The sequence below is a fragment of the Astatotilapia calliptera genome, chromosome 9, assembly GCF_900246225.1.
Source record: "Astatotilapia calliptera chromosome 9, fAstCal1.2, whole genome shotgun sequence".
In the NCBI taxonomy this organism is placed as follows: domain Eukaryota; kingdom Metazoa; phylum Chordata; class Actinopteri; order Cichliformes; family Cichlidae; genus Astatotilapia; species Astatotilapia calliptera.
This window is the reverse complement of record NC_039310.1, coordinates 8055305-8082661: the sequence shown is the minus strand read 5'-3', so window position 1 is coordinate 8082661 and position 27357 is coordinate 8055305. Positions and strand designations below refer to the sequence as shown.

General features: G+C 40.3%; 1 protein-coding gene across 1 annotated transcript in view; it reads left to right on the top strand.

Moving 5' to 3' along the window:
- LOC113028738 (partitioning defective 3 homolog) overlaps positions 1 to 27357 on the top strand; it is a 341162-nt gene that overhangs the window by 10294 nt on the left and 303511 nt on the right. Inside the window, exon 2 of the mRNA XM_026179154.1 lies at positions 25573 to 25674. Coding sequence (XP_026034939.1) covers positions 25573 to 25674 — 102 coding nt within the window. The remainder of the gene's footprint in view (positions 1 to 25572; positions 25675 to 27357) is intronic.

Sequence of the window (27357 nt, the reverse complement as noted above, 5' to 3'; positions counted from 1 at the left end):
ATGGAACAGTTTGAAAAATGTGAATATAAAACGGATTTTGGAGGTCAGTTTGGGTAAAGACGTCTGCTTAGAGGAAAGAAGAAACAAACGGAGCAACCAGGCTGTTAAAATGTTTCCAGTCGACTCTAGTTTCAGATGTTCAGGGCAGTGATTGGTTGTTGATGTGATTTACTTGACTGAATGAGTGGCTCACCCTGCCCTGGCTGGTGGGATGAACCGAACGTAAAGCTGACCGCAGGGTCAAGTAAGTCAAGTGGTCTCAATTAGCAGCTCATTAACAGCTTTGGTGCGGAGAACCATGCTTATCCATAAAAACATTCAAAGCGTACTTTTAAGGGCAGAAAGTAAATCTGTGGATTTATTACATTCACAGTTTTGGGATTTTGGTATTTCCTTTTGTTTTGGGTACAGTAGCCATCTGAAGAATGTCTATCTTGTTTTTCTAATCAAACGTCTCCGTGAGATGACAATTCCTGCCTCAAGCTGGATTCAGCTAAGAGCAAGTTGTTGCAAAGGCCAAATATGCAGTTTGTGGTGTTTCGACATGCAGACCATGCCCGCCCTTCTTGGGTGTGATCCACTGTTTTGTCAACAACTTATGGCCATGATTGCAGTTACAGAGCTGTGTTGGAGCACACAGTCGAGAAATTAACCTCTGAAAGTGTGACAGCTGATAAATGTTTTGAGAAGTTAGATTTTTTACAAACGTACAACCTGAAAAACACCATATTCTTATTATAATGTAACATGTAGTGTGTAGAGCTATGAAATTGAGGGATTTATTACTTTTTTCTGGCTTTACTCTCAATCCTTAAAAAAAAAGTCATTCAAGTTTAGAAGCCTTATTAAATTTAAACCCTGACTCATATTTAAATTGCACAAGAATACTCTGGTGAAGCACATTTTAAAAAGCACTTATACTGATTTATCATTGAATTATCGTAGTATAACATGCTAGCAATTGTAATATGCTAGCAAACAATGTTTATTTTGTTTGTAGAAGATGAGCAAGAACATGAATGTCCCACTACACATGGCAATTTTAAGGATTTTATTAACATTTTTGCTTGCTAATTTACCTTTGGAATGAACTAATACTTGAATTTATAGAACGTTTCTGTTCTTACTGTCAAGTCAGTTTTCTGCAAGCTGTATGTAACCCTACGTTCAGTAGAGTGCTGTTTTCTAGATACAAAACTTTGTCTACTGGAGATCGCCAAATTAGAGTCACTAGTTAACCTAACATCCATGTCTTTGGACTGGAGGAGGAAGCCATGCTACCAGCCAGGCGGTACAAAAAACATGGACCTAGCTACTGTGGTGTCATCCAAATCCTGCTTTGAAGCTTCAAAATTGATTATTTCACCATCATTAGCTTGGTTTCACAAAACCAGATGAGGCCGGTCTGACTTGGAAACTACTTGCCCATTGGCTTCTGACTTGTTATTAAGTTAGTGAATCTGCATTCCACAGATAATCTTGCATGTTGAAATATAGTGTGACCAGTATTTACCAAAGAGACTTAATTATTTATTCATTATGGCCTGAAATAAGCTACTGAGGCCACAAACTAATCAGGAAGGCCTTTACAGTGGTCAAGTCCAGAAACCCATTTTCCTGTAGACTTCTACAGGACTGGAAGAGTTCATGCAATCACAGCTACAGCCACATGGAGACCTTCAGGTAAAACACAGGCTTAATTCATTTCCACATCGGCTTTATTTTTCTAACCTGGAAGCTACATCCTTGTGTTTTACTGTCTATAGAAGCAATGCAGGCACATGGACAATATGCAGACTCAACACATATAAACAAAAACACTGTTCAAACGAACATGTTGCTCGTCCCTCATTCACAAAGGTTACCTGATAATATCTCTTTTCAAGTTGCCTTCATATCGTTTGTCTCTGAGTTTTTAACGACAGGTGTTTCCTTGTTTGACATAAGTGGTGATTATGTACAATCTTTCCCTTCCTCGAGGGAAAGGACCAAAGGCAAGGGGGTCTTTCAATATTATCAGCATTTTTTTTTAAATTATTAGCTGTTTGCCAATCTCTTTATATTGGCTAATGTCGATAAATGAAAGTTAAGGAAATAAAGAATAGATGGGAGAAACACCCTTTAACATGTTACGAAAGTTAATGTCCAAACAGCTTGGTATACAAAAAGTTTCCCTTTCAAAAACAAATATAAAGTGTAAAGTGGGCAGCCTGAGTGATACTGTACATACTTGCCACATTTTTGGTTATACAAGGAGACACTCTTGAAAAGTCGGCTGTTCAATCTTTTTTTTCCCCACTAGCCAAAATTTCCCATTTAAAAACACAGATGAACCTTTCTAACCAAGTTAGCTAATAGCCATGTTAGCTGTTCACTACACTCGGTTGGTTGTAGTTTTACAACTTCTAAAACCAAAAACAAATGGGTACTGTCATGTTGACTGCATATATGTTCTGACCTTGAAACTATGGCCTTGTTTTTATAGAACCTATAGAACCAATGCAGGCGCATGGAGAACATGCGCCATGCGAACAAAAAAATCCATCTCAGGTTCCAAGCAAACAATCCATCAACATAATTTGTTCTTTATTAACTGTTTGTTACTCTGGATATACAAAGTGGTAGTTTTTCAATAGAAAGATCTTGAAAAATGTACAAATCATGAAGAGTACCAGGTGGGTTCCCTATGTAAACATGTTCGTATTTAATAACACGAAGCCCTGGGGATGATTGCAGAGTTTAAGACTCTCTGGCAGAATGACAGCCTTTATACACACTTTGTGTGAAAACACAGAATCAAAACTTAATTGCTAATTGATTTATATAGTTTCAATTTTTTTTAAAGCTTACACTGACTTGACTCAGCTGTGTTAGATTTTGAAAGTGATTCATATACAGCATCAAAGTTATCATGTGGCTTTGTCTGTCATTGGCTTTTAATCCCACTAAGGCACTCTGGGTCTTTCAACCCTCAAGCACTCCACAAAGTCTTCTCTTTTAGTGGATAACACAAATAAACATGGTCATGTAACGTTAGCAGCTGCACTAAGCTTTAATCAATACCGGGAGCACTCAGAGTTTTGATGATTGAGTGTTGGCTCAATGCAAACATTAAATACCTTTAGTTGGTACTTATAATGGATCTATTCCTGGTTTATAGGTTTTAAAACTTTTAGCATATTCTTAACAACTGAATCCGTCTGTGTTGCTGAAACTGAAGAGAAATCCTCACGGTTTGTGCTCCTATACCGTACTATTGCATGATCTGAGAGTGAAATAATACAATCCAATAGTACATCCTTGTATTTTAACTGGCTGGGCCTTGGTAACGCAGTGACTGTGTGGTATTATTTGGTCTTAATGCTACATTTATGTTGTACTATTCTACAAATTAGCATAATGACTGAAGCAACATCATTTATATAACTGGGTTGGGTTTGGGACTTTTAAGTATTCATCATTCATCCAGTATTCAGCATCCAAAGCTTAACTTTTCATGCTATTGACATCATCGGCCCCTAACCTGATTACTGTAGTGATACCTAAAAAGCTCTTTCAAACTACACCTTTACTAATCAACCATAACCAGAATGTGAACTTGAACTCTTTCCCAGTGATCTGGAATTAAATTCATTTGCTCAGTGTTATTACTTTTTTGGTGTCCAACGGTGCAGACACTTCCATTTCTTTTGCCAAATAAGTGAATAATCTTTTCTTCATTCAATATCAATCTTTATTTTCCATTAAACTGGATCATTCCAAAACACTTGCAAATGATTGCATATAATGGTGATGGCAATAGGATAAGGAATTACACAACACATATCATTCACCTGTGAATGCCTATGTGAAATTTTGTTTTGCACTACTCCTCATATAAATTCTGGGAGAAATACATCACGTGTCACTGCTTATACATTAAAACGACTGGCTTTTTATCTGTTTGTGTCAATTTTTCCAAGCTTCTACCCTCCAAGATTCCCTCTCAAACATCCAGGCAGAGCTGTGAAATGAAATCGGCATGCTCAGGGCTACGGGAGAAAAATAAATCCTAGATGTTAGAAGGGATTAGATGCTGGCGGGACTGTGAAATATTGCATGCATTTGCAGTGACTTATTTTGAATCAAGAATTGCCTCATGAAATGGGCGATAGGAAAAGTTGGCTGCTCTGCTAAAGTGGGTTTCTCTCTTTGTGAAGTTAATGAATGCAACGGAAAAAGGTTTTGGCAGGTTGGTGTGCTGGTGCTTAGAGTCTTATAATAAAATCAGCACTTCTCTTGTTGGGAATTCACTCTTGTCTGTTATGCAGGGATTCAAGAGGTTCTGTTGGGGAAATATAGTAGTTGGGAGTTTAGAGTGGCTTAACTCTGATGAAGACTTCAAAATAAATTATGACTCTGAACAGAGTCCCAAAAAGAAGCCTCTCTGGTGTGTTCCCATTCTGGAACATCTAAAGTGTATATACGAGGAATGTTGAGTGAATCCTCTGCTGACCCTCTGCTTCTAATAAGCTGTTTTATTACAATACCACAGAGCACGTATGACCTTGTATGCCATACAGTGTGTGACCTTGTGCCTTCAATATTCGTCTCCTTTGGAGAAGGTGAACTTGCCCTTAATTGTGCGGCTGCGCCCCAAGGCGACCAAGTTCTTCATGAGAAAAACGATTCAGAGATGAGTCAGTTTTTTTATCACGTTGAATACGATGTGTTGGTTTTAATTGATAGAGAGAAGCAATAACTTGGTTGCTGGTTGTCAGACATCAAATGAAAGCCAGATTATAGTTTTATATAGGCACTATGTTTTGCTGGCACAAACAAAGACTGCAGCATGCTTTGACAGATCATAGATACAAGAGATTTTGAGTGGTTTGATTGATGTTGTTGGCTGTTACTTTTATACTCATCTATTTCGGCAGGATTGAAGCCAGAGGGGCTACAAAAACGAATACCTCTGGGTTTTCTTTTATCCCCGAGGTAAATTCCTGCATGCAATCCAATTAACTGGATTCCTTTTATCATATTAAAAAAAATTATAATTGCTGGTAGTGCTTTCACGCTCCGTGTACTGTAAATAGTCAGACAGAAACAAAGGTGTAGTTTACAAGATCATCCCAAAGCAAAAAGCTGCACTGTCATGAGTAGCCTGGTTATGGTTATGCACATTTTCAGCTCAGACACTGTGCTTCTGCAGATGAGTTGTAAATTCAGCTCGTCTGCTTTTGATGGCTGGCATGGGGTCTTTGCTCGGAGAACGTTGCTGATGAATATGTAAAGTTGCGGATTTATCTGTGCGGAGTAATTTCCTGCCCAGACATTTTTTCTGGTTACAGAACATGTTGTGGGATGATTAGTCTTGGACCATGAAATGGGGTCATTCGGTACAGGCTGAGGAAGTGCGGCTGAAAGACATGGGAACTATTTAAGAGTGAAGTCAGGGTCAGTCTTACTGTTTTCATGTGTTTGTCTTGACCTTTCGTTTGCTCACTGAACAGTGACCGATTTTCCCAGTGAAGGATGTTTCTGTAGGACGCTGACTCATCTCAACAATGAGTAGGAAAGACACTAAAGATCCTGATTGTGTTGTCGTACACTGATAACAGATGAGTTTCGGCTTGTCAGGCTAGGAGCATGCTAAGTTCCCACTGACAGGCCAACGGACTCACACCCTGTGATTAGGGATCAGTAATCATCTGAGGGAAGGAGACGGCCTACAAATAGCATCCGCTGTCTGCAAACAGATCCTCACATTCTCCAAAACGCTACAGTTTAAGAGGAATCGAGTGGGAGGACGGCTACTGCAGAGAGTTGTAGGAGTGCTGCTTCTGAATTCTAAAAACGTCTATGAGGTCAATAAGGTTTTGAATTTGTCTCTATTAAAATGGTGATGTAGTTGTGCTGTGGTAACATTTTTTCACTTTAATCAACATTCATGACTTAAATATGCAATCAAAAACTGTCAAGTATGCTTTTAGTTTCCATTTATTGATTTCTTTCGTCTCTTTCCTGGAGATCTCGTTGGCGTTTTCCCCTCCTCGTTGCTATTAAAGGCAGCGACTGTACACAACCCCAGGAGGAGGCTGAGTGGCAGTAGGTGTTGGGTATCTTAGATCACGTTACACCTGAGAGTTTGCTAAGTGGTGTATAACTGACAGAACAAGGCCTCTGGCTTGTTTGTGTTTCTAACACATTTGTGTGCTACTGAATTTGAATGCTGTTTTATAGTAAGGCTATAACCTCAGTGAAACTTTCTTACAAATTAATGTTTGTTTTTACTCCGGCATGTGTTGATGACATCCTAGAGAGAGTCGAGTGTGCGTATGTGTGTTGTTGTGTATGTATTGTGAGGTTTAAGTGAATGATCTGGTTTAGCCAGTTTCTCACTGTCAACCAAACAGATTTCCCAGCAACCCACCGCTTTGTAAATGAGGATCTCTCATCTGCAGTTTTCCCAAGAAAAATTCCAACCTGCATATTCTGGTTGATACTTGTCTATTTTTTGTTTTTTGGGTGGTTTTGTTTTTGTTTTTGTTTGGCTAAAACTAAGAAAAATCTATGTGAGCTAAAAAGCTTTGCCTATATGTTGATGTTTATAACAGTGATGGACTTTTTTATACTACATCAGTCCTGTGCTATTGCTAGCTTATTTTAAGATTTTAAATTTGAAGTCCTTATCAGAAATCACTCAGAGAGAAAAGGGAAGATGTGGAATCAATAAAAAAATACTTTGCTGTACCTGGATCTCACCATGTGGAACAGTGTTATCTGCGCTGATTGTTCCATCTTTTTAGCCCTGCGCCCTTCACCTTTACTGCCACCAATCAGAGATGCACATGTGCTCTAAAGTCAGGCCAGAACAATGCAATTTCACCCCCACCAGTGGCTCTTCTCTAACACCAAGCCTTCAACTGTGGTGGTCCTAAGCAAGATTGATGGCGTTGTCCTCCATCACTCTGGACATTAATGAGCGCAGCTTCAGTGAAAGCACTGGGTGGAGGAGGAGGAGGAGCAAAGGAGTTGCAGTCAATCACAGACAGAGATGCAGCGCCACTTGCATCACCTTTCACATCGCAGACTGTGCCAACTATGATGTGGTTCAAAGTTGGCTGGTTGGCTGGTATGGCTGGCGTCCATCCTTACACTTGTGCTGCTTTTGCTTTCGGTTGGACTGAAGTCAGCTTGTGTTATGACATGGCATCAGAGAGACAATACGACGGAACGAGAAAAATATGAACTGACAGTTGAATAAAATGAAGGGAAACTAGCTACAGGAAAAAAAAATCATGGCCTATTTGGAAAAATTGGTGATCTTCGCGTGTGAAGTTTTGAGTTGGTTTGGGGTCATCTTTAGCTAAATGACACCCCGTTGTCATGGAAACACCAAGAGAATGAGATGTGTTTTGAGGTTAATTTGAGGTACAGTCTTGTTTCAAGCATCGGCAAGTCTTCGGATTACCTCGAGTTGATGGGCGCACTGCATTTGTGTCTACGCGTGTGAACATTTCTACATTCCCCAATGTAATTGTGTCCTCAAGTCTTTCATCGATAAACACGTAGCTCATTAGATTTAACCTTGAAGGCAAAGCCCGGAGTGCTTTCTCTCAGCATCTCCTTTGTTCCCTCTCAACTGCTTCTCCTCCCTTTCCATCCTCTTGTCTTCTTTCCTTACCACCACCTTTCTCTTTTCCTTTGTCCTCCTTTTACACTCTTCCTATTCCCTTTCCTTGTGTGTGCTGCCTTCTCCACGCTTTGCCTTTTTGTAGCCTCTGCTTTTTGTTTTGTTCTTGTTTGGGTTTTTTCTCTCTCTCATTTCTTTCTCATGTCTTTCATTTTTGTCGCGGTTCACGGTCAAAAAGTTTGTCTTTCAAGAGGTGGCTACTTGCACAACATCCAAGTAATCATGATGAATTACACGATGCAGTTAACGCTCCAATTCATGCTCATTATCTGATTTTAAGTTGAGAACACATCAGACATTTGAAGAGATAAAAGCAAAACAGATAATGGTGGATCGTGCTGAGACATGATAATAAAGTGGTGCAAGAACAGGGTTTGAAGAGTGCATATTTAGTCTATTAGAAGACTGAAGAAATTAGACGAGAGAGACAGACTAGGTAGTAAAAAGGAAGGAGGAGCAGTGGCGTGATAGTTGAGACATGACACACTCTCTATTGTCCAGAGCTTCATTTCTTTCTGCTTATTTATTATTTATATAATGTACTTATTATTGTCCAGCTTCTGCTCCTGTGGCACCACGATCGAACCCATGCGAGCGAGCCATTTCTGCACTGTACTGATTCCCATGCTCCCTCGTTATGCTTTGCTCTCCACAGGCACTTCATTGGTTGTGGTTGCGTGTCCTAAAAGTTAAGCATAATGTAGTTACGCTTATGTCTGGAAGATGTCTGTTGCCAGGAGAATGGTAACATGGGAAAATCAGAAAATTATAAGGTAGAGAAAAAAGGGTGGCACATTATGTTTTTAAGGTTAGGGATTTCCCTCTATTACTTCTTCTTCTTCTTCCTTTTTAAACACTTTGTTACACAGAGTTTGGGCAGAGGAAAGATTTATATCATTTCTTTGTGTTGACAGCTATTGGCTTTTGAGTAGGAAGCCAGGACCTTTGCTGACAACATATGCATGCATACTTGCTCCTACACAAAAATGTGTTTTGTGGATGTTGGACGTTTGTTGGATGTCGTGAATCTGAAGGGCAGCCTTCAGACTGCATTCTAGTGCTGAGGTACAATTACCCTGACTGCTAACAAAACAGGAAACTTAACTTAGTATTGACAACACAATAACTAGTTTTACACAACAGCACTAGGGGAGTGCTGATAGTTTCTGTGAGCCAAGTGTCTCCGTGAGCCTTTGGCTTTAAATGCTGCTCACGCTGCCAAGCTTTGAAGACAGTGAACAGAAAAACGGTTGAGCAGCCATGTTTGTTTCCTCTTAGCCTTGTTACATCAAAATACAGAAGTGGACTGCGTTCATCCGGTGTCACATGTTCACACGCCGAAAGAAAGTGAAACCGGATCGGATTTGGTATTCGTGACATGTTGGCTGTGTTGCAGATTTGTCAGGATTAGAACTTAATCGCCTCCACCAAGCAGGTTATGTTTTTGGTAGCGTCTGGGTGCGTGTAATACAGTCTGTCAACACAAACAGCTCAAAAGGTTGAGATGAATTCTGATAAAAGTTGTCGAGTGGGATCATGTTAACAATAAAAATTCGTCTTAGGCCCACCAAGGTCTTCAAGGTCAACTTATTGGTTTATTGGTTAAAAACTGACAAAAAGCCTTAGAAACTATGATGCTGTGCTGTGTATTGTCAACATATAGAAAGTACAGTATAAAGATTTAAAGTTTGTCACATTTGACCTCTGACCTCTCCTTCAGGGTCTATAGATAATAATGCTATATAGAGCTCTTTAAAATATGTTTCTCACTGTCACTTTGTATTGACAGCATATAAGGAATAATAATCCGGATGTCACGTTATTTTGAACCTCTGACCTCTTCTTCAAGGCCAAATAAGATCACTTTCATCAAATGTCTTCTGACTTTAAAACAGTGATTAAAATGTTCTGCCTTTGTTTGTATTGGCAACATGGATTTCATAATGTTTTTGTTATGCACATTACAGGAACAGGAATATATGGAAAATACAACAATATCTCTTTAAACGTAAATACGTTCTGTATAAGCTTATCTCTTTCTGTATAAAGCAGTGAAGACTGTATGGTAGGCATCATCAAAGTGACATAGATGCAAAAGTGCATGTGCCAAGTAAGCTTTTGTCTGGATGCAAATAATGAAAGATGAAAAAACACTGCTTAATGTTTACAACAGAAAGAGAAGCATTCATTATCACACCACAATGGCCAACACTGTAGCAGACGAGTGTTTCGTGGTTTTTATTCTTTAAAAAGTGAAAACAGTAAGTATTGTATCACATCAATGGACGTGCTGATAGTGTTCGGTATTAGTCAGGCAAGTCCATCGTCTTTTAAATGTATTGGATAAAAGAGAGGAGCTTAGTCATGTTAAAACCCTGGTGTGGAGCTTTGATCTCTGCAGATGCTTCTTTGCACTACCTCACCACAGTATGATCATCCCGCCTTTGAAGCTACCGCTGCAAACACACCACCGCACATTTTTCAGAACCTCTTACCTCTGTCAGTTTGACTTTGGATTGAACATCGCATCAGCTAGTTGGTGCAATTTTCTCTGCAGGGGAAGTTTAAGTGGGGTTTCACACTGTATGGGTGTGTTTGTTTTCATAAAAACTCCAAGCCATTGCTCCTAGCCAAAGAGGCAAAACTCATGATTAATGAAAGAGCCACAGCTTTCAGTCTGAAACTACAGCAGAAGCATGAAGCTCCCATGTTTCAACATAACACCCTGCACATCGGATATGTAACCCATTTTATTTCAAGGTTCATGCAGTCTACTTAACCTCTTTTCCACCTCTCGTGTGCTTTTCTGTCCATCTGAACTATTGAACGCTTCCTCTGTCCTTGATCCGTTTCCTTTCTGCCTTCTCACTTTCTCTCCTATGTCTGACTGATGTTACCTCTTTTCAGCCTCGAGTGCCTTTCCTTTGTGTTGCCTGCTTCCTGTGCCCTATCAGTGAGAGTCCCCTAACTGCAAAGTACAAATCTTCCATCACTTACTGGAGTTTGAATCTTTGAAAATCCTGAAATTCTGGATAATTTCCCCGTTTGTCTGTGATGCTTTGGCTTGATTTCATTCATTTAGAAAAATGATTTCAAAATATGTCCAGTTCAAGACATCATGACTGTCCTAATAATGTACTGCTCTGTAGACTTTACATAATGTGTTCTGCCCGTATGAAAAGAAATGAGGCTCAGGTAAAAGCAATATCTCAGTCACAGTCGATGGTTTTTGTCATTTATATTAACTGATATGAGTTAATGTCCACGGGCTCTATCTCTGTGCTTGTTTTCACCTCAGACAATCTATAAGCTTCTTTCTTTCTTCATTGCTCGCCTGCATTACCTCCTACTATAAATCGGTTTCTTTTAAAAGTTTCCGGCATGTTTTTTTTTTCTTATAGTCTTTCTTAAACTTACACTACTTACTTTCAGGCTTATAACTATGACAAACACACAAAACTTCCACCTTTCTTTGTTTGTTTTGGTCCAATCAGTCACTTTTTATGGACCACAAATGCACACTATTAAAGAGCTTTGTTTGACAACTGGCAGGACATTAATAGAATGTGCAAGAATACTTGAAGCCCTGCTCCTTACAACTCCATAAACACATCTGGATTTTCTTTTTCCTTTTTCTCTTTAGGCAGCTCTTTGGTTCTTTGTTAACTTCTTCTGGATTTTGGTGTTTTGCTATACTGTGTACTCTCTATAGCTCAGACTGTCAGATGTTAAGGTTTGTGTACTTTGGGTGTTTGCCACAGTGATCCTTTAGAAAGTGCTTTTCATGAGCTTTCTCTGTCTTTGCCCTTTTTCCTGTGTCTGAAGCTACTGTGTTACTGTTGAATAAATGCATTTTATTGTGTTAAAATACTGCAGCTTGGGCTTTGTTTATATTAACAGGATTTTTCATGCTCAGAAAGGGGCTTTTAGGGGGGGACTATACGTGTAAGCACAATGATCTGTCTTTACTGTGTGCATGTCTCTGCAGTTTCCTGTTATTTCTGACAATTCGATTAAAAAATAAATAAAAAAGCAGTTTGTGTTTGAATGAATGAAACTTCAGCAAAAAAAAAGCTGGTTAAGACGTTTGTATTAAAATCTTGGGGATTTTCCACACCGTCTTTGGTAGATGCTTCATTCAAAATAATAAAGCGCTATACAAATACAAACCATTTACCATTTACCATAATATATTTTCAATGGCACTGATAGAAGATGCTGAATAAATAGTCTTTTTAGTTTAGGGGAAAACATGTCCCAAAATATCTTAGAGCCAGAGCTGTCTGTTGGTGAGCTTTTATTTTCTGAGATGATATTGGCCGACCTCAGATATATTCAAATATTGGTTTATTTTAATTTTTATGAACATGAAGCAGAAAATTATGCTTGAGGAAATGTACTTCTTACTTCTAGGCTGGACTGTTGCAAGTCATTATTATCAGTTTGTTCTAAAAACTTCCTGAAAAGCCTTCGTTTGATCTGAAATGCTCCAGTTAGGATACTGAGAGGAACTACAAGCAGCGAGCATATTTCTCCCATACTGACTTCTCTTCATTGGCTCCCTGTGGATTTAAAATCCCCCTCCGCACATACAAGTTCTTGAATAATCAGGATCCATCTTTTAAACACCTCATAGTACCATATCACCCCAACCAGAGCACATCCTTCTAAGGTTGCTTGTGGTTCCTAGGGTATTTTTAAAAGTGGAATGGGAGGCAGAGCCTTCAGCTTTTGGGCCCCTCTACTGTGGAACAGCTCCCAGTCTGGATTTGAGACAGACACTCTCTCTACTTTTAACCATTAGGGTTAAAACTTTACCTTTTGAGTTTTTCCTTTCCACTGTCACTCACTGCTTGCTCATAGGGGGTTGTTGGGGTTTTGTGTCTATTATTGCAGGGTCTTTACCTAATTTAGCTAATTTTGTGCCCAGCATTTGCAGTACAGATGTGGCTTGTGTGGTGCACTGTTTCAATATGTAAGACCAAAGAGCTGCCTCTCCCTCCTGCTGGCCTTCACATGCCAGGGATTTTAATGTTTGCTCTACATATGTTGTTCTTGAACCGACTGAGATTTTGACATATTTTCTTCTCTAAAAATCATATGAAAATGCAGATTACAGTCATATTCTGCATTCAGAAACTTGATACACGTATACAATGACTATTCCCCCGTATGGGCTGCCTGCACCCTGTTAAACGCCTGTTTCCATAACTGCTGTAGGTAGCTGTGAGCCGCAGTTTGACACTATGAGTTCTGAACTCTTAAATACTACGCAATAAGTGGCATATAATGATGTTTGTTCTACATTTAGATACAAGGCACCTCCTTCTTTAGCCACATAGACACAAATCTTTGAAAACACTACTCTCTGTGCTCCACATCTGCCGGCTGTGAAAGAGCTGTGTGTGCCGTGACATCGCCGCTGCGGGTTGTCTGTTCTCGGTGATTCACCCTGTGCTCTGTGTTTCTCTTGGCGCATATAGACGTCCCATCTGGTGAGCAAAACCTCTGGTCTTAGAACATAATAAACAAAAGTGTGCCAAAATTATGCTGACTGCTGTTTCTATAAGTAGACGAAGAGTGTTCAACGAATTGTACTGAAACAGCAGACCTCGATTTGCAGGGAATGCCCTGACTCGTGTACCTTCAGAGGGATTTTTTTGGCCAGTATTAGACATTGTTTTAGTAGAAACTTGCCAGCTTTAGTCTTTGCTTTGCTAGTTGAAAATGAAATTGCTTTATTTCAATTAACTTTCATGTATAAATGCATCTTTTTCTGTTGATGTCTGAACCTCGATGCATAGTCAATAATTAGTATTTCACATCTGCACCAAATGTGACTGGAACTGCTCTCAATCCAAGACTGAGCAGATGGCCTGCATGACACATCTCCCCCATGGCTCTGGTCCCCTACTGGGACCTGGAAGTGCACCATATTTCACGTTGGTACCAGGGCCCACAGTGACGTGCCCACCCAGCGCCCATATTACAGGGTCCACATGTGGCCCATAGTGCATTATCCCCACCAGCTGATATGAAATGTGGACCAGAAAATTGTTGTTTTGCAGTATATAGATAAGATGCAGTTTAACTTTAATCTTACTGATGTTTTGATTCGGTCATCTTCTCAGTGGGAAAAGACCCAGGGAAACCGTGTTAACAATAAAAACAATAAAAACAATAACACTAAAAACCAAAAAAAACCCCTGAAAACCATAAATTTCACACCTGTGCCTAAACTCGCGGCCTGGTACCAAACGACTCACGCACCGCTACCGGTCTGTGGCCCCGGGGGTTGGGGACTGCTGCTCAATGGGACCCAAAAGGCCAAATTTGTTATGGGCTCTTCATTGGCTAGCCTACATGAGCTCCACATGGGTTTTCTATGGGCAACCCACAGTGGGTTACCCACAAAACTGCTAGGTCCAATGTGCATTGGAATAGCTCACTGTGAAAACTCAAATAGGGGCCCCAAAGAATAAACCTGCTGTGGGCCCTGTGTGGGTACATGCACTTGGGGATCACATGGGGTAAGTGTGGGTTTGCCCTGACCACAAAGCCTGACATTTCATCCACAACTACCCACTGTGGACCCACATGGGCATGTTTGCTGGGTAGTGGCATTACCATTCACTTTAAAAGAGCGGGTGGTAATGCTACATCCCTACTTTAGGTTTAAAACCAGCAGGCATTATTTAACCATATTCTGTATAACAGTTTATATGCAATCAAATGTTTTAAAAGTCAAAAGATAAAATGTTCATGTTAGTGTTATGATAGATGTTAGACAGATTTTGTCTCTTGCCAAGTCATGGAGGTTTTCTGCCATGTCACACGTGTGTAAGGTACGTCCACGTGCGTTGCTAATAAGCCCTCTCTCAGATGGGCTGAAACTTGCTAGCTGCCCTATCAAGCTACCTGCCTGGCACTGCAGACAGACCGCTAATAAACATGCCAGTAAAAATGTGACGTGCTGATGCGAGCCAACATGTTAGCTTTAAGCACACACTCGTGTATTGTCTTTCTCACCGAATAAAAGGTTGGTGTTTATGACAGCTGAGCTTTTCTTATTTATCAGATATTACATTCAAATTGCTTCCTGTTCACTAATGAAGCCCTAACCTTCCTAAGCTGCTTTTTTACAGTCATAGGACTGGTTTAAAAAAGTCCCTCAAATGAATCGAGATGTTGTGTCATTAAACCACCGTCCTGCTTCTCAAACACTGCCACAGCCCGTCTGAAAATGGACTTTTATTATTGATGATAATTGGGTACAATTATTAAGCTGCACAATTGGATCCTCACATTATGCCTTTTTTTATTTGTTGGTGAAACCTTCACAGTGGCAGTTTCAGCTCATGCTGAGCCATGAGGCAGCATGTCTGATCTGCACAGACACACACACAAACACACACACACACCCCGACCTGCTTTTTTATGCAGACCAGATGCTCAGCTTTCCACGTTGCACTTAAAAGGGGTGATGGGATGCAGTTGTAGTCTTGGAGAAACAAGGCTTAGGGATCACAAACCCCCTACTCAAGCAAATCACACAGTGAGGGAAACTGCAGAGGTTTATCCAAACAGACTAATCAGAAAGAGCAGGTGTCATTTGACTAAATAATGGCCAGGCTTTTGACTTAAAGGTGCAGTAGGATATTTTTTTCTGGTTCCTTTCTTCTCCACAACTACAATATGAGACTCTAGAGAACTGATGGTAGTAGTACATGTGCATGCATATACATGGAGGCTTTCTGTGTCACTAGGCTGCAGAGTTTGCCTCAATACTGGACAGTCTGTAATCAGCTCAATCCCTTGCTAACCTCTTGATATTAGTGCTGACAATCTTTCAGTGCAGGGCAGAAAAACTGTGTAGTCAAAGATATCAATAATGCTGTTTATGCTTTTCAGCAGATCCGGCCAAAGAACTCATGTTGAAGAGAATATTTTAAAATGAAATTTGTTCAGTTTAAATGAAAGTTGCTTAGGCAACTAGGCGTTACACTTCTAAATGCACTTCTACTCTGTGTGTAACCTGCTATGTAGTTTCATTTAAGCTTAATGTGGTCTTTTTTTAGTGTAAAGTTGTGTTTAGAAAATTGTCAGACATGTGTAACTACTGAGCATCATCTTCTTCTCTCTTTTTTTTTGTTCTCCTGATGTTTGACTTTAACCAATGCACAACTTTAAGTGTTACTTAAACAGGCATTCAAACAAAAGCTCACCCCTCCTGTTTGTTTGTGTCTCTGTGGGTAGCCAACCCTCTCTTTCTTGCTGCATCTGGGTGGAGTGCAATAAATACTTTAGGAAACAATGTTACATAAAAGAAACTTTTATGAACGTTTTGGAATTATCATGTCTGGAACTCCCTAAAATGTATACGTGAATATCCCTTAAACCTTAATTATACATGACAGTACTTCAAGTCATTTTGTTCATTTTGAGTTCTCTGAGTCATGCTGGATACAGTGGTTTGAATAATACTTTGCAGCAGGACTCCAGACTGTTCAGGTCTCCTTGCACGTGGACATTGGGTTATCATATTTCTCTCTGCGTTGTACTCTGGAAGCCGACATCAATAATGCACAGACCTTGTAGGTGACTTTGTCTCAGAGGAATACCAGAGTAAGACTTCCATCAGAGCGCTAGTTATTTATCCGACTGGAGTCTGCTTCCGCACAGACAGGCTGTAGGTAGCAACAGTTTTAACGCTGCGATTTTCCTCTTAGAGGCAATTGTTATGCCCTGTTCGGTCTATTTTAGTAAACCAAAACAAACCTGGTGAACTAAACTGGAAAATCAACCCCCACAGGAAAGGATTTGTCTCACCCCCCCCCAAGTATAATGACAGCCAGCCAAATTAACCAGCGAGTCGATTCGAGTTGAAGAATGCTTTCGTAAACACCCAGTATTTAGCCCTGTGTGATTTAACAGTGTCAGCTCCACAGGGAAATTCTGACTGGACAACATGGACTGCAGAGCTGCCAGAAATATCTGTTAGTTTGCATATGAGGATGATTACACACCCTAATAGAAGTGACAGGAATCCACATTTATTCACTCTATCAGTAATCTTAGTATGTTTGGTGTTGATGAACCTTATGTAAGGATTGTGTTAGCTTTTCATTTGAGCACGTTCTTCAAGAGCTGCGTCCTTTGAGGCGTGTTTCAGCACCAACACACCCACTTCTCAGCCTTCATGACAGACAAGGACATGTTAATGATAAAAAGGCATTCCAGGCTATAGAATAAAGCGAAATGCACAGAAACAAAGATACTAAGCACCTCTGGAAACACCTTTTATTTCCATGCACTACATGTGACTAAGTCATGACAGTATCCCATTGCTGTTTTGTATCTTTTATTCTGCATTTGCTTTACTTTATCGTGACAGAAACAGTTAAAGTTCAGGGAAAGATAAGGAGGTGTGTGTGTGTGTGTGTGTGTGTGTGTGTGTGTGTGTGTGTGTGTGTGTGTGTGTGTGTGTGTGTGTGTGTGTGCAAGAGAAGCAGAAAGTGTGACAGTAATGTTTGTTAGTCACTGGGGAAAGCATGCTAACTATAAATCACAGCAGTTATTGTGCTACAGAGCCCAAACTGTAAGAGTTGAGAGGTTGAACCATTAGGCTCATTTAGTGATTCAAAGGGAGGTCTGTACCCCAGAGGTCAGAGGTCACTGCCTAATGCTCATAGACTATAAGCCCTTCGGTCAGAGAGTGAAAGGGTGGGGAATGTGTCGTCATCTTTTAATGAATTCCTGAGATTTTGGTGAGAAATATGTTTTTACACGATGCTCATCCCTTTAAAAAACAAAAACAAAGTGCTGTTAACTCCATTGTTCATAAATGACTTGCAGCGTGACAGAGTCAGGTTAATGTGTCTGAAATGTGTAACCAAGGGGCCGTTGTGGCTAAAATAAGCCTGAATACAGCTAAAGATGTGTTTATCTCAAAATTTACCCCACTGAGTGCTTACGGTAACCTTCCCAGATAAACCAACCAAATGGAAACTCGACCTGCCTTCCTTCCTTTACTCGTACAAGGACTGCAGTTTTGCTTCATTCTTACAGTTTTCTTTTCACTGAAGTGTTCATCTGCCTCAGGGTCATATTTGGCCTGCATATTTTATGATTATTATTCTCTTCTTTAGATTACTGCTAGGTCAAAAACAACCATAAAACATATTACACACAAATTCCAAAGGTTTAGTAAGATTTAGGGATTTTTTTTAAGCTATAGGCTCTTTCCTTTGGACTAGTCCTATGCCAAGCACAAATTAATGGCTCAGCATGGCAGACAAACAGATTTGCATGAGCACACTTCATTAGCTGAAGTCTTATTAGTCAAATGTTGTATCCCTGCTCAATTTGTGAAGAATCAGAATTTGACATGTGGTCTGTTTTGTTGAAGGAGTCATGCAGGCGCTATTTTTAAATGAAAGTTTCCTCCTCCACAAACAGACATGACTGGCTATGACACAACTTAGATACACGTCGACATCAGAAGACAGCGTGGTGGACAAGCAGTGAGCTACTAATATTAGGAACAAAGCATCACAATGTAACGTTTTGTTTTTATAAGGCTAACTAATCATGTGATTACACATCTACAGGGGGAAATAATTATTTGATTCCCTGCAGAATTTATAAGTTTGCTTACTTATAAAAAACTTACAGTTTTTCCTGCTAAGGGTAAAGAACGACTTCACTGCACCGAGGGACCAATGGATACTGTAAAACCTTGAATGAGAACCTCCTTCTCTCCTTCCATCAGCCAAAACACTGAAGACACGAAACATACTGCCAAGGCAACAAAGGATTGGCTGAAAAAGAAGCACATTAAGGTCACTGAGTAGCCTTGTCAGTCTCCAGACCTTCTGAAGCTAACCTAAAGGATTTCGAGAAGAGTCAGCCAGAATCCCTCCTGAGATGTGCACAAACCTGGTGTTCATTTCTTTGGAAATGAGCTAACTTTACAAATTCAGCATTTGTAAAATTTCCCTTACTGTATCTGTTTGGAGAATCATGATTCATAGAGCAGATCTCTTATGGCCAGCCCTTCTGCACAGCTTCGTCAAAGCATTCACTACAACTGTAATTGAATCATGGACTTAATATAAAGACAAAGATCAGAGTGAATAATGTTGCTGCAGAGCGATTTGTGTTTGAACGGCACCTGCAGAACTGTGATAAGATAATGAACGCACTGTTGTTCTTTTCTGTGACTCCTCTTTTTGGCAGCTGCTTGCATACTTTCATCACATCTCACTCACTTTCTCAGTTTACACAGCAGATGCCATCTTTAGCAGATAAGACACACGGTCACATTTCATTTGTCCCGTAAACTCTGGCTGTTTGTGGTTTGTGAAAATGCAACATCATACTTATGCCGCCTGTGAGGGATCTTCCCCAAATACTCCACATTCCCCAATGGAAAGTAATTAAAGTGTTGTTTGCATTTTTGGAGTTGTGGCATACAGAGCTATCCTACTTTCTAAGCTTATTTTGTGTGGCTAACGTGAACTGATGGTGGCTGACTTCAAAAACCTCTTACCACAATGTGATTTGAGCACTCAACCTTCTGGGCTGGAGTCAGATGTGCTATTGTTGCGCTACAAGGTCCTACTGCTGGCCAGGATATTTGAGAAGCCCATTTAGACGGTGACATTTCCCCCTGTGGGAATAGGAACACTTTCAGGAGCTAATGTAGCACTCATAAAACACACACAGGCACATGCTCCTTCTTTCCCACCCTCCCTCACCACGAGCTTCCTCCAGGGCACCAGTCTTTGTGTGGTCTTTGACAGGAACAGGCAATTCACTTCAGCACAAAGACACAGATAGAGGGGTGAAGAAAGCTATTGTCTGGACTTATGTCACAAGTGTGTGGGGGTGTGTGTGCTTGTGACACAGACAACAAACAGCCTCTGTGTTTTCTGTCTCTCACCTTTTTAGGCTGAATCTCAGAAGGAGATATCTGATCGGTGTAGGGTGGCGGCATGTCACTCATTGTGTGGGTGAATAAAGATCAAAAGTGGTTAATCAGGGCACTGGGACAGGCGCTCAATGCAATATTCATGTGTTGACATCTGATTAAAGCACAAAAATTAAGCAAATTTGTGTTTGGTTGATTATTTCTTTGCTTTAACAATTTGAAAGTCTGTTTATTTCCCCTTAAATTTGGCTACGTTAGTTGAGCAGCAAAGTTGAGTGTGTGGGTTGCCAAACTGCTTTTTCTGCTTTTTGATTTGTTTTGAGCTTCTGATACCCCAGGTGCTGATAATCAGGTGCCAGATTGGCCCCTGATTATTACTGATGCTCAATTCTGCCCATGAGAATGCACAGAGAACGCTTTGCTGATTGGTGCACTAATAGGGTAACAGCTTTTGATGGAGGCAGTGTGGTGGTGTGTGGCGGTATTTCCTTCATGGGAAAAAGCAAGGCTTGTCATCACTGGAGGTGATTTCAATGCAGAAAGTTATCCTGATGAGATTCCGCAATCAGTGGCAATCCCATATTTCCGCAATCTAGGAGTGAACGCTATCCTCCTAGATGACACGGCTTACACCCACAGAGCAAGGTTCATCAATGAATTTGGGAGTGGAGAAGATGGAGTTGCCTGTCTTGACCTCAACCTCAGTGAACACTTGTGGGATCAGCTTGAGCGTGCCGTTCGTGCCTGAGTGACCAACACAACCACACTGGCTTACTCGAGCAAATGCTGGTTACAGAATGGGGTGCCATCCCCCATGACCAAGCTGGTGACCAGCATCAGGAGTGATCAGACTTCCGTTTTGGCTAGAGACAAACTTAAAACAGGAATATTTGGTGTATCATGGTAGCTTAAGGCATTCAAAACAGGAAAACAAATCAGCCTCGCCTGGATTTTACCATTTTGACAAATTCAGGTGGTTTTTGAAAGATGAGGATTACAATATAACCAACAATTACAAAATAAGTATAATGGGCCTATAAATCTTGGTCAGTAATGAGTTTTATTGCCAAGAAGCCTTGTTACAAGAAATCAATCAAAATACATTTTCTTACTATTTGTAAGTTGTTGTTTTTTTTTACCTAAGTATAAAAAAAAGTCTTTTAAACCTTGGAGTCTCCTCCTCGACAAAACAGGGATCATGTTTAAATCCTGTTGTTCTTATGAAAGTTGATTAGCAGGTCGGGCCTATTTTTTTCGTTATTCTTACTTTGCTACATTGTATCATTAAAATGAAACTGAAAACCCTGTGCTTTCCCCAAATGTTGGTTTTGGCAGTGCTGCCTAAAGAAAGTTCATGGTTCTCCTCATTCTGTAGTGTAACTTCCTTTTCACGGGTTCTTGACTCTAGTGACAGTAATTTAGAGACTTACTGAGGAAACATTTAAACATTAGGCGATAGTATTACTGTAATACAATAATGCCAGCAATGCCTGGTGTTAAAGTTCCCAAGTGTTTACAGTATGTTGAAATACCTGTCAGGTGTCATATTTATGAGTTTCATCTGGCATCTTGTGGTTTCAGTGTGACCTGTTGATCCCACAGACTATCAAAGTATGTGCATCATAATCCTAGTTCTATTATAAAATGATGAAGGACAGTGAAGGGCTTCAGGTTCGTTTGTTCATGACTTACGTGTACCCTTGAAGCCTTTTGTCTTCAACCTCAGACTGTGCAACACTGGAAAAAAGACGTCACACTTCCCAAGACAGTGATGTAACATGCAACCATTCAACACATGATACACAGGTTTCTACAAGTTAATAATAATCTTACCTGTTTGCATTTTTCACTGTGCTTTTTGTTGACATACATGCCTCAGATTTCACTAGGAGAACAGAGGTTGGACACAGTGGCAAAAGTGAAGTTACTGCGACTGGGCAATGAACTTGCAATCTAGTCTGCTATCAGTTTGTGATTGAATGAGGTCAAGTTGGTAATTGCATCCAATCTGTTGGAGATAATATGGTGATTAACTGTGATAAATTGGTGGAAATAACAAACATGCTGCTGTCTGTTGCAAATCTTTTACCGTCTACATACACAGATTAAAGCGAGATTCACATTGACTGCTTAGATTCAGAATCCACCCAGAACCTCATGGATGTGAAGCAGGAATTCAGAAAGTCATCCACAAAAAAACTGCAGAATGGCAATTTAACTGATGACGTAGGTGCTCACCAGCCTTGTACTGATATGCAAACATAACTCGAATACAACCAGTTGAGTCAGATCACCTATTGCAAAGAGATTTGTTGCAGAAAAACTTTGCTAATTGGTGCAGACTGACTTGGGTTGATTGCAACACGTTGGTACTCTTGGCAGCCCGTCTGTGTTTCTGAATTGGGTGGCAAACCTTTGCCAATCTATCTGAGAGTGATTACAGTCAGTCTAACCCGGACCATCATTGTTTGGAAAGAGTTTGTTTCTCACCAGATGAACTGTGCAATCACCCTGTGACTGAAAGTTATAGAAAGCTTACTGCCTTACAGTCCGTAAATGTTTGGGAACCGGGAAGACCAGTTGCCTTTTGGAAGAGAAAAGTTGTCCCATTCTGATTGTATAGAAAATTTAGCTGCTTAACAGGCCTGTTTTTAAATGGGATATACATAATAAAACTGCTTTGCTCAAGTACATAGTGGATTACTAGTGGTTCGCTTACAGAAGGTCCATGATGGCATACCAGTTTACTGCATACCAGTTTACTGCATACCAGTCTTTACACTTTAAGTAACTGTTTGTTTTTCCATTAGAGGTAAAAAGAGAACACAGAAAATCTTAAGTATAAGTGATGGCGTTTAAGGGAAGGCTCACGAAAAGCTCAGTGGCATGACAGATCGTTGACACTGTCAGACATCATTAAAGGAAAAATAACAGGGTGTTTAAATCCAAATACGTCAGTACCACGCTCAAGTTGCTAATGCGGTGCTGTATATTCTCAGCTGTGGCGCAGGGCTGCAGAAGGAAAGAAGAGAAGTAATACTAAGAAGTAGGTTAAACAGGGGATTTCACCATTTAGTTGTGGGTTGTGTTTTTTTTCGTGAGCTGAACGGTTAACATGACCAGCCGTGTCTTCTTAAGAGCTCTCACTGCTTACATGTAGGTAAGCAGTGAGGCCATCTCATGGAGTTTAGCTGAGATCGAAGTATTTACACCAAACCCTTTTTAAAACACAGATTTAAGAGATGTGGCTCTGATGAACCAAAGAACAGTGATGCAAGGCTGGAGTGTATCTGTAAGTAAAATCTGAATTGCTTGTCTGACTTTTCCTCATCACTTCAGAGTATTTCTGGAATTAAGTTGTGCGGCTGAGCTTCTCTCAGAATTATGTTTCTTCCCCATAATCTTATCTGAGCAACAAGTCTGGAACAGTACAAGCAGCATGACAACATTTCAACATTTTTTCTTTATTGCTCTGTAATGCTGGCAGCCAGTTTGTGTTTTGTAATTGCTTTTATTGTTATACTATTACATAAGGATTAATTTTAAACACAGTCCATATATACATTTATATTTGCTTTCTGTAATGGCTAACTGATTTTACTGTGTTGGACATTAATAAAATAGCAACTATCTTCTGAAGCCTTCACGTATTTTTGTCTTGTCATTTGGAAGCAACTCGATGAACTCGCCATCTTTTCCCTTTTAATAACCTCAAAAGGAAGGAAAAATACCACACAGTCATTCCCCTCACGATTTGGACCATTTTCCCTGGTGTACCGCACTGGAGCTCAGTACAACAAGGATGTGCATGAAGGAATTTAACCACAGTCCTTAAGACAGCTCAGTTTGGAGGGAATGCATAAGTGGGGAAGCGGAGAGAAGGAAATGGTGAGAACAAAATCCAGACAAAAGAGTTAGAAGATTCTTTCATAACGCAGCGAAGGAGGAAGGACGATCACTGGGCTCTGTGGTTTCTCCTTACCCTCCTGACTGAATGAGCTATCATGCTCTAGTACTTGTAGGCTATGAACTGGGCAAAGCCAAAATGTGGGAGGATGACACAGATCAAAGAAGACAAATAAAGCTTTTGATTTCAAAGTAAGCTAAACCAGTACAGATAAACATGAAATCTTCCATCAGGTTGTTTGTACACAAACCCGCAGTCATGTCATGTGAAGCTGTTTTACATAGCTTGTTTCCATGTCAGCCTACACAGTGCTGTACAGACAAAATGAGGTAACTACATTTGCCAAGCTTTAAATTGCCAAAAACCATAGGAATGCATAATAATTGTTAAAACTGCTGAATCAAGGTCAAAATCAAGTAGTGCAGTAACTGAGTTCTTCTTGAGACATCTGCCTAGCTAGCTAAAGCTTGGCAGTTAAAGCTAAAACTAACATAAATCTAAGGTGCCTGCCCAACACGTGGCACCGAAACGGCTTCAGTGCACCCTGGCGTTGATTCTCCACGCGTCTGGAAGTCTCTCAGAGCAAATGCACGTTTCGCCATTCTTCCAAAAGATTTTCCCTCATTTCGTGTTTTGATGATTGTAGTTTTAGAGGATGGTGGAGCTGCCAAACACCAAATCTTCTGTATTTCTATCAATGCTCTGTGCACAGATGTTGTATTTCATTAAATTGTGGAGCATAATGAAACAGCAGTTTTTTACTAGTTGAAAAGAAAGCTGAAAGAACAAGTGTTCCTTTTCTTTTAGGTATTAGTTTTACTTCGGACTGAAAAAAACTTAAAATAGAAACATTATAAATATACAATTTTTCATCCAGCTTGAAATTTAGTCCCTGTTCTCGACTTAACTGCTTCTATAATTCTTCTGATGCAGTGAATAGTGCAGGAGAAGTGGTCTGCATTTGAAAAAGGCATAATAATATTAATAGTTAGGAATAATCTGAGTTTAGTATTGCTTTTCTCTGAATGGGGGCCACGGTTGTCCCTGCCGTGGTCTGCTTGCGGCTCTCATGCTGGAGGGCCTCTGGAGGACTGGGCCCTGAGTCTCCTCCATGCCTGCTTCAGGTCCTGGGGTGCGGGGTTGTGGCTCCACACACCCACTGTTAGACACTACTGGAGAGACCTTAGGAACACCTGTGTACCCACAGGCACACTTTCTTGTGCTACTGCTGGATGTAAAAATATCTTGTAATATTGGTTACTTTTTTAACTCTTTCTTTCTTTCCTTCCATCCTTCCTTCCTTCCTTCCTTCCTTCCTTCCTTCCTTCCTTCCTTCCTTCCTTCCTTCCTTCTTTCCTTCCTTCCTTCCCGGTGTTGTCCGTTAGGTTGTATAACCCAAAATAAAAATGCTAATGAATGCTATCTGACTGTCAAGTGCACAGTTATAGTGAATGCTGTAATGCTCCACTTTTGGGGCTTTCAGACAACAATTCTGACTCATACTCTCGGACAGGACAAAGTGAAGAAAAGGAAAAACAACAAAAAACAAACCAAAAAAGCAAGCAGGATTATATTGCTGTTTTATCGGGTTCTTTGTTTACATACTGATATCCTGCAAAAATATTTTAAAATATGCAAACAAGGGCAATGTTTTTTTTTTTAATTCATTGACTGGAAAGAGGGTGGATGATCCTTGTCAATCACATGCATTCCCTTTTCTACATCGACATGAAAAATTATGTGAGCCATATGCTTAGTTTGCAGGCCATCCAGCAGGGGATTATAATTTTTCATAACCGCTATCATGATGTCAATCCATAACTATGTCAGAGCTCCTGTGTGCCAGCTGACTGGATCATGATATGAACCACATGGCGATCAGATCAGCTGATTGCTACAGTCACAAGCTCCTAATTCATTTGGTTTGGGAATCCTATTATAATATATATGGCTTTACGTACATAATGCTACAAATCCTGATTGTATATGGTACAAATCGAGGTGATCTCTTTACACAGATTATACTTTAACTCCTTTTTTTTTCTCCTCTCCTAGGACCCCAGCTACTGGGTTCAGGTGAACAGGTTGGAACATGGCGATGGTGGTATTTTGGACCAGGATGATATGCTGTGCGATGTGGTGGATGACAAAGATAGGGTGAGTCGAAGTCGGTGTTAGATTGCGAGAAAGAATATGTTTGCATAGCTGATTGCACATTGTATTTGTTTATTTGCCACACTGTCCTGTTATTCTATCTCTTCTCATTTTCATTCAGCCTTTCCTTGTAGGCAGAAAAAAGTATTATCTGAACTCTAAAATGTTTGTGCATAAAGCCTTGGCTGTACCACAAAGGTTTCACTGACATGTGCTTATGATTACACCTGACTGTTTTTGCTGTCACCGTTGCTTAAACCTTGCAGAGCAGTAAACTGCTCACCGTGTTCTCTGCTTAATCAGTTCAGCCTGTTGGAAGTACTCTGCAGATTTCATATTTGCAGACTGTTTTACATTCAAGGCTCCACTTTGTGTGCAAGGAGGCACTGTATTTCTGTGTTTACTGATATTCAGTGCATCCAGGAAGCATTCACTTCTTCCACATTTTGTTCTGTTACAGCCTTATTCCAAAATGGGTTACATTATTTTTCACCTCAGAATACTGCACACAATACCCCATACTGACAAAGTGAAAAAAAAATTGCATGGAATTCTTGCAAAGTTATTTAAAAACCAAAACAGGAAACATGTAACATGCACAGAAGTATTAACAGCCTTTTCCATAACACTTACATTTGAGCTCAGGTGCATCCTGTGTGCACTGATCACCTATCAGATGTTTGGTAAATTCAGTTGATTGGCAGTGTTAGCTATGGAACCTAATGTATAAAGTCTCATAGTTAAGAGTGCATGTGAGAGCACAAACCAAGCCATGAAGTCCAAGGAATTGTCTATAGGCCACCAGAAGGACTCCAGGCCAGAGTAGAGAAACTACAGCCTCTGGCCTGATTAAACAAATTGAACTTTTTTTTTGGATGAATGCGAAACGTAATGTCTAGAAAGGGAACCTGCTTGATGCCATCTCTACAGTGAAGCATAGTGGTGGCAGCGTCATGCTGTGGGGATGCTATGCAGCGGCAGGATCTGGAAGACTCGTCAGTGTCAAGGGAGAGATCAATGCTGCCTTGATGATAATCTGCTCCAGAGTGCTCTAGACCTCAGACTGAAGGTTTATCTTGCAACAAGACAATGACCCAAACCACACAGCCAAGATAACGAAGGAGTGGCTTTGGGACCACTCTGTATGTTGAACCCTGTTGAACATCTCTGGAGAGATTTGAGAATGGTTGGCTATGCACTGAAACTCGGGAGGGTCTGCAAAGAAGAATGGAAGAAACTACCCAAAAACAGGTGTGCCAAGCTTGTAGCATCATGTTCAAAGGTGCTTCAACAAAGTATTGAGCAAAGGCTGTAAATGCTTATGTACTTCTTATTTTACTGTGTTTCAGTTTTAATATATTTACTAGAATTTCAAGCACAGTGAAACAAGTGAAGCCCTGTGAATTCTTACCGGATGCACTGGGAGATTGTGTGGGCAAAATCTATGAGGCTTTATGACATCACACTACCCACCCCTCCCCACCCACTAGACAAGTGTAAACGATTACCCACAGCCCCACTGCCTCCTTCCCATGGGAACAGTGCTGGCTACACCTGAGTCACTAGCTCTTTGGCTTTAATGTGTGCCATAAAAATCACCACTTTTCAGGTCATTTCAATTATTAAATGAAATCATATTGCAAGCAGGTGCAGATGGTTAGTAATTTAAAATCATTTAAAATATAT